Source organism: Chinchilla lanigera, unplaced genomic scaffold (assembly GCF_000276665.1).
Source record: "Chinchilla lanigera isolate Chin_1 unplaced genomic scaffold, ChiLan1.0 scaffold00053, whole genome shotgun sequence".
Classification (NCBI taxonomy): domain Eukaryota; kingdom Metazoa; phylum Chordata; class Mammalia; order Rodentia; family Chinchillidae; genus Chinchilla; species Chinchilla lanigera.
The window spans coordinates 2,907,204-2,915,056 of record NW_004955454.1 but is presented as its reverse complement, the minus strand read 5'-3'; the positions used below and the strand labels follow the sequence as shown (position 1 = coordinate 2,915,056).

Below are 7,853 nucleotides of genomic sequence, written 5' to 3'. Positions count from 1 at the left end.
GCTGAGCTAAATCCCAAGCCCCTGTCTCATGATTAATTGGGGTCATGCACGTTGCTGGGAGAGTGAGCCTTCTGAGTCAAGAGCAAGAGCTGCCACTGTTGGCATTGACTTTGATGCACTGGCAGGGGAGGGGGTTGTGTGCTGCCCCCTGGGAGGGTAGGGTCTATGTAGGTAACATGGAATTCCTCTGCCTGGAAGATGAGCTTCACTAACATTTTCTCCAACTTGTTTTTTCTTTATCTTCTAGTTCTCAGTCTTCTTGCCTTTGTTTCTTGAGCACACAGACCACAGTTAAACTGTTTTAATGTCCCTGTTGGCCATCCCATCAAACCTGAGTCTATTACTGCAAACTCTCCCCCTCCTGTACAAATCACATTTTCTTGCCTACTGGCTTGCCCAGTTTGACTGGATCTAGGAAATGGGTACTTTATGATGCATGTCTGGATTCTGCTGGTCTTCCTTTCTGGAGCGCTGTACTTGAGGGCAGTTACACTTAGTGCAGGCTGGTCCCATCATTTTCAGGGTTGTTTCAAAGCCTACGTACATGGCATTTAGATGCCCTTCACGCTGGACTTTTTTACTGATTGATTGATTGATTGATTGATTGAGACAGGGTCTCGCTTTGTAGTTCAGGCTGGCCTTGAGCTCACTTTGTAGCCCAGGCTGGTCTTGAACTCACAACGACCCTCCTGCCTCAGCTTCCCAAGTGCTGGGATTATAGGTGTGTGCCACCATGCCTGGCTAGGCTGGGCTTTTAGCACCATGTCCAACTGTGGTCCTCTTAGGTCTCTGATGAACTCACCCTGTATTTATGCACAGTGGCTTCTCCTTTCCGGCTAGTGAGAATACAATAATTTGTGGTCTTTTGTGAGCCTGAATTGCTCCCCTAGTAGCTCCTCAGCCTCCTCTGTAATGGTCTATAGTCTGCAAGAGCAAATCAGCATTCAGCAAAGACTCCACGGAGCTCATCTGCACATTCAAAAGCCATTTCTTGGCAGAACTTCCTCCTCTTGGGTGCCATGCCTCACATACTCTAGCTGCCTTGCTTCCCCACAGCCTGGTCTGTCAGGGTCTCTCTGCACTTGAGTTTGAAATTACCTCTGCACAGAAAACAAGCAACTGTATGGATCACCCTATCCTAATCTGTCTTCTAATGCTTGAGGTCTGTTTACTCTTTTTTTTTTTTTGTGGTTCTAGAGACCTTAACACTGGGTTACATTCCTAGTCCTTTTACTTTTCATTCTGAGACTCTCTTACAAAGTTACTAAATTGCCCAGAGTGGGCATGAACTTTCATTCTCCTGTCTCAGGGCTGAGATTACAGCTGTGCACCACCATGGAGGGCAGTTCTTATGCGGTAAACATTAAGTCCAAGTGGGCTATGTCAAGCAAGCCTTACCTTAAGTGTCACTATGAGTTTCAGAGGGTTGGCTAGCGAATCACAGAGCCCAATGTCTCAGATCTTTGCTCAGTGCATCAGGAGGCCACCTCTGCTGGGCACACACAATTCTTGGAGGTTACATTTACATTTGGACATAACAGGAGCAATAAGGCTCCGAGCTACTGGTGGTACTCTAGCATGCCTGCCAGCGCCAAATTCAGTGCATGAATTTGGAGTTTGTGGCCTATTTTCTATAGCATGGTGGAGAACTTGAAGTGCGTAGAAAATGCAGCATGTATATACTTTTATACAGAGCAAGTGTATGAGTTTGCATATTTTCTCAAAGGCCCCATGATCCCAGAAGGTTAAGAGCCATGTATTCCATGTGGTGAAGTGCCCACATGCTTCAACCCTCATCCCCTCACTGGAGACTGAATCCCGGGTCTTACAAATGTTGGCAAGTGTTCTAGCACTATATCCTAGCCCTTTTCAAATTTTAATTTGGGACAAGGTCTTACTATGTTGCCTAGGCTGGCCTTGAACTTTTAATCCTGCTGTCCTAGCTTTAAGTAGCTGGGATTACAGATGTATACCACCTTGTCCACTTCTTCTTTGCTCCGCGTATCTGCCCAGCAATGTGTTTTCCCTGTTTCAGCTTCCCCTTCCCTCCTTCGAGGATGAGGCTTGTGATGTGCTCTGGTTTCCCTGGTTCAGCTGCCTGACCAGCCTCTGGGTCCCAGGAACTGGGACTTTAGGAGGAGTAAGAGTCTGAGTAGGTAGCTAGAACTGCACCCAGTAAACTGGGGAGCCATGGATGGCCCAGTTCTGTGGCCACTACCACACCTTCCCTAGTCTTAGTTTTATCATTCATTGAAAATCCTGCTATGACTTTCCTAAGTACTCTTCTTGCTTCTTCTCAGGTTAGCTTTCGCTCACATCTGTAACACAGGCGTTATGTCCAGCGCATTGCCCCCCAACCTCAGCCACCACACACTGCAATCTTCAGGCCCAACGAACACGTGTAGCTTGATCAACTCTGTTCACCAAAGGGCCACAAGGTCACAAGTGGGAGACTGGCAGCATCTGCCAGCAATGCCAGGCACCAGGAAACATTTGGGGGCCAAGTTCCCCTCCTTCCACACCCTGTAAGGGCAGCGTCCTCCCTTACCTGGCCTGAGGAAAGCTCTGAGATGAGGCAGGTGCACAGCCCAGCCCTCCTATACTTGACCAGAGCTACCTGCACCACCAGGGTAGGTGCTGCATCCCTGCTGGGCTCCTTGCACAGAGGCAATTTTTCCAAAACTGAGTGGCTTTCAGGGGTAGGCTGCCCTTTCTGGCTCCACAATAAAGAGCCGTGAAAAAGCTGGGTAAGGTGGCTCATGCCTGTAATCCCAGCTACTTGTGAGGCTGAGGCAGGAGAATCATGAGTCCAAGGCCAGTTTGGGCAATTTAGCAAAACCCTGTCTCAAAATAAAATAAAAAGGACTAGGGATGTAGCTGAGTGGTAGTATACTTGCCTAACATGAATGAGGCTCTGACTTCAATCCCCAGTACTGCAAAGGAAAAAATCCAAACTATGATTCAACCGGTCAGCTGCCTCATTGCTCCAGTGGCAGCTGGGATCTAACTAAGGAGGAGGTAAATAGGGGTTTCCTTCTGCCTTCTGCTCAGAAAATGTGATAAAGGCAGGCAGTGAGTAACAGCTGGATTACTATGGAACTTTAGATTTGGTCTTTCATTTTCTTAGAAAAAAAAAAAAAAAATATATATATATATATATATTTGTAGTTTTTTGTTTTTTTGAGACAGGGTCTCGTTCTGCAGTTCAGGCTGGTCTTGAGCTCACTTTGTAGCCCAGGATGGTCTCAAACTTGCAACGATCCTCCTGCTTCAGCTCCTGAGTGCTGGGATTACAGGCATGCGCTACCATGCCCCGCTTTTTTTTTTTTTTTTGGGGATATGGTCTTGCTATGTAGTTCAGGCTGGCCTCAAACTCACAGCAATCCTCCTGTTTCAGCCTCCTGAGCGCTGGCATTACATCATGCTCAGCTTGGTTTTTTTATTTTCTAGTTCTTTGTTAAAGCTTCTTGATGTTTTGTTCTGTGGTGCTGGGGATCGAACTCAGGGCCTTGTGCACGCAAGGCAAGAGCTTTACCACTGAGCCATATCCCCAGCCCTTCTTCGTGTTTTTGGAGCCTCAGTTTTCTTTTGCTTTGAGATGGGAGTCTCACTATTTGCCCAGCCCAAACTTGAATTCATGGACTGGAGACCCTCCCACACCAGCCTCTGAGGTGCTGGAACAGGTGCATACCACTGCATCTAGCTGAGTCTGTTTTTTTTTTAAATTTATAAAATAGAAATTATGTCACCTAATTGAACAGTTGTGATCAGAACAGAATGAAATACAAGAAGGTTAACTTGTCTGTAACATACAGACACTGAATAAGGACCATTTGCTGGTCATAACAGGATTGTACAACACATGTCACAGCCTGCTGCTGCGGTGTGTGACCTCCAGCATTTCAGGACTGCTGCCAGGGCTTCAAAGGCAGGGCCAGGAGGCCTGTCAATTTCTGTTAGCTGTCTGAGAATGAGCTCACCTGGCAGTCAGAGCTGGGGGAGTAGGAGGGGCATTGCTTGTGTGGGAGTTCTAGATACCATCTGTGGCTGAAGGCTGTTTCTAAAACTCCTCATGTGATTTCACCCAGGAATACCTAAGTGGATGGATGCCCTGCCCTTGCTCTACGGTGGAGCCAGCTATGCCCTGACTGCCCAACTACAGACCTACTCCCTCAGTGGGATCGGTGCCCTGACCACCTGTAGCCTCTTCATTCTCAGGGATTCCTTGGCCTCAACCAATAGTGATATTTCTGTTCTCAAAGAGAAGACAATTACATCATCAAGCTAGGACTAGTAAAAAGCCAGAGAAGTGCCAGCCCAAAATTAAAGAGGCCTTCATTGTCAGTGCAGGGTGGCTTAAAAATAACAGTGCCTCCTTAAATGTTGTACCTGGGTTTGTCCCAGGGGCTTGGTTCTGATCGTAAGGACTTGGTCTACCACTGGCCCATCATCACTTGCAGGCTCAATCGCCCCAGCATTTGTCTCACACAAGCATGTGGCCCTGTGTCTTGTTCTCAGGTTCCTAAGGTGGCTGTTGGGAGTGGAGTACCACAGCTGGCCCTACAGGGGAAGGGAGGCATAGGATTGGGCCTGGCTACTTTTAGAAGATCCACCAGGACATAGTGAATAAATTTGAAAACATCAATTATGAAGCATAAGTTCACTTTTTAAGAAAAATTTAAATTGAAAAATTTACCTGTACTCTCACCTACCAGAGATAACCAAGACTATTTTTCACGTTTCCTTTCAATCTTTCAATTCTTTCAATTCTTTCAATCTTTCAATCCTTTCAATTCTTCCTTTCAATCTGAAGAATAAATAGAATGACCTTGTACCAAATTGGGATCCAGGCTGGGCATGGTGGCACACCTGTAATCTCAACACTTGGGAGACTAAGGCGGGAGAAAGCCCTGAGTTCGAAGCCAGCCTGGGCTATCCCATGAGTTCAAGGTCAGCCTGAACTACACAGCAAGATGCTGTATCAAAAAAACCAAAACAAGACAGAAAAACAAACCAAACCAAAATACTATCACATACAATATCGCCCCAGCCCCCCAAATTGGGATTCACTGTCCCTGGGACCTGAGCCTAACTTTTTCACTTGTGTCTGGGCATTTTTCCTGTGTAAAACCCACTGAGGGTCCTGCAACTCTCCAGATTTGTCCTCTGTCCAGCAAGGGCCCAGCAAGAACCTAATTTGGTGGACTGAGGGGATACTGCATAAAGGAGAGAAAGCCAAGGCAGAGAGATGGCTCTGAGTACAGAATCCAGTGGCGCATTCAGGACAAAGTGTTGAAAAGTTCATTAAGAGAGGGCCATTCATGTCCATACTCATATGCTAACCTTGTGGACCCTAACCTTTGCTCACCAAATTTCCTCCCCAGGGCAAATATAACTGCACTATCCTCCAGGATCTGTCTGGATCTTTTGAGGCCCTTTCTGTTTGGGTAAGGCATGTGCAACTGAATGAAAGCTTAGAGTTGGGGAACTAACACCATAAGGATAGAATAGCTGCCATAACCCCTACCACATGAGCTCTCTGGGTGGTGACCTATTATGTAGCCCAGTAGTAGGACTGCCAGTTCAAAGATAGTCAGGCTCAGTAAAGGGTTTCTGGCTCAGGAGTTCTTCCCTAGGTATTCAACCTTGAGAATTAGTTATTATTTTTCCTCAAACAGGAGGGTGTTTTTTGACAGGAGGGTGCGAAGACTTCAGCGCCAAGGAGAACATACCCTAAAGGCTTCCAAGGCCTCTCAGGGGTGGGGTCATGGACAGTGAATCTACGGGAAGATCCATGCTGGGACTCTGCTGACAGAGCCATAGGACTGGTGTGGGCACCTTCGAAGCTGAGGGCTTCTCCCTTCTCTGGGCCAGGCAGCCAGGTCCATGGAACTCTACAGGGCATGCCCAGCCTGGACAACAGTTTCCTTCCAGTTGTTGGCCAGAGTTTAATTTCTATACTCATTGTAATACCAGTCCCTTAACCTTGTGTCCTGCACCAACTACAGACAAAATCACAGCTGCTTAATACAGACCAGGGAGGACCAAATGCTTGAGTTCAGTCAGCTCTCTGTCCCTCCCTGGGGAAAAGACATCAACAGGGCTAAGGCAGCGCGCCCTGTGAATGAGGCTGGGTGCAGGCCTGGAAAGATTCTCTTCCCACTCAATGGCCCTCCGCAGAACACCTTGTAGGTCCTGGAAGCATGCACACTGGTGCATTATCCCCATACCTCACAATCTAGAAGCAGAAACAGCAGGCATATTATCAGACAGGATGGCCCTTCCCTGTAGAACTACACTCAGAATATTTCAGAGGATCTCTGATGCTCCTCCCCCACTTGAATAAGGGCTGCCCCTGTGTGCTATAATGAACAAGGTAGAGGTAGAAGTAAGAACAAAAGAGGACACAAAAGTGGGGTCATTTTTCTCTGGCTAGGAAATTTTGAGCAAATTGAAGACGACCTTTGGGAAAAGACACTGCTACTTTTTCGTCGGGGGAGGAGAAGGCTGACAAAGAAGAGGTACCAGGAGAAAAACTTTCTAGTCCTTTTTTATTTCCAAACATTCTCCAAGAAGTGAAGGGGTTCAGTAAACAGACCAGACAATTGAGGTAGAACGCTTGGCCTCCTCCAGCCTTTATTCCTGAACACTTAAGAGACTGGGTGTGTGGGAAGGGGTGCTCGGCAGAGCCTGAAAAGCCCCAAGTTTTGGGGTCAAGCAGGTTTGGTAGCACCTGCCACGGTCCCACTAAAAGCTCCCTCTGAATCAGCAAGGCCTGTCTTCAGGCCACGATTTTCCAGCCCTGGGTTCTGGCCCTCACTGGACAAGACGTCATAGCAGGACACTCACTGGTCTCCAACTCCAGGCAGACGTGGAGTCACCTCTGTAAGCCCCAAAGACGGGTTAAGAACACCATTAAAATGTACATATCAGCCTGCCAAGACTAACATTTGCAGATCATGAACTTCAAGCCATGTCTCACTTTTTTTTTTTTTTTTTTTTTCCGCTACTACAGGGTCTGCTTCGTACACACCTCGCTACCAGGCAACTGAAGAGGCCCCTACGCCACCCCACTAGACCGAAACGAAGCGTTTAGACAACTGACAGTCTGGTAAGAGCTCGGACTTCGCGACTTTCCCGTAGCTCCCACTGCCCTCCTGCCCACTAGACACACCCTCCTATCCCCGAAGGCCCTCATCTTCCTCCGGACGATTGCCCACAAGTCGGCAGGGGGCACAGCCCCCAAAGACCAAAGAACTTGTAGCCTCATCCTGTGCTTCCCGACCGACTCGGCCTGCGCGGCCCTGGGGGCGGGGCGACTTTCCCGGGGGACAACTGCGACCGCTCAAGGTGCGGAGGGCCGGCCCGGCAGGCCGCGGCTCCCTGCAGCCCGGGGCCCCTCCCGACAGGCCTCCCCGGCCCGCGCTCCAGCTTTTGTGCAGCCCGGCCCGTGGCGGCCCTTACCGGGCTCCAGCAGATGAGCGCGTCGGTGTCTGGATCGCTCACGAGGGTCCACAGCTTGGTCAGGAAGGCTGGAACGTTGCTGGGCCCCGCCGCGCCGGCGCCCAAGGGCAGATCCATCTCGGGCGAGAAGGCAGAGGGGACGGCCGCGAAGAGGGGCCGAGGATCGGGCTAGTGCCGCTGCCGCGATTGCGGCCCGGGTCGCGCAGATGCTCGTTGCGCACACACGGCCCCTAAGCCTCGCATGGCAGCCGCCATCTTGCGAGCGGGCACGCTCCCGTAGGTGCCCCGCCCGCGCGCGCTCGCTTGCGCAGGCGCCTTGGCCCGCGCCTTTGCCGTCCTCGCTCCCGTGTGGGCCCCTGCGCCGCGCGCCTGCGCAGGGCTGCCCCGCC

General features: G+C 49.7%; 1 protein-coding gene across 9 annotated transcripts in view; it reads right to left on the bottom strand.

Annotated features, from left to right (window-relative positions):
* The window catches only part of Hsf1 (heat shock transcription factor 1), a 25,088-nt gene extending 17,296 nt beyond the window's left edge, over positions 1-7,792 (bottom strand). For 8 of the 9 annotated variants that reach the window (XM_005395870.2, XM_005395871.2, XM_005395872.2 and 5 more), the window contains exon 1: positions 7,465-7,792. In XM_005395870.2, coding sequence (XP_005395927.1) covers positions 7,465-7,581 — 117 coding nt within the window. In that variant the 5' untranslated portion in view covers positions 7,582-7,792. Of the gene's footprint in view, positions 1-4,712; positions 4,808-7,464 lie in introns of all 9 variants that reach the window. The other variant, XM_005395875.2, reaches the window with a different exon arrangement.
* Positions 7,793-7,853: the final 61 nt, after the last annotated feature.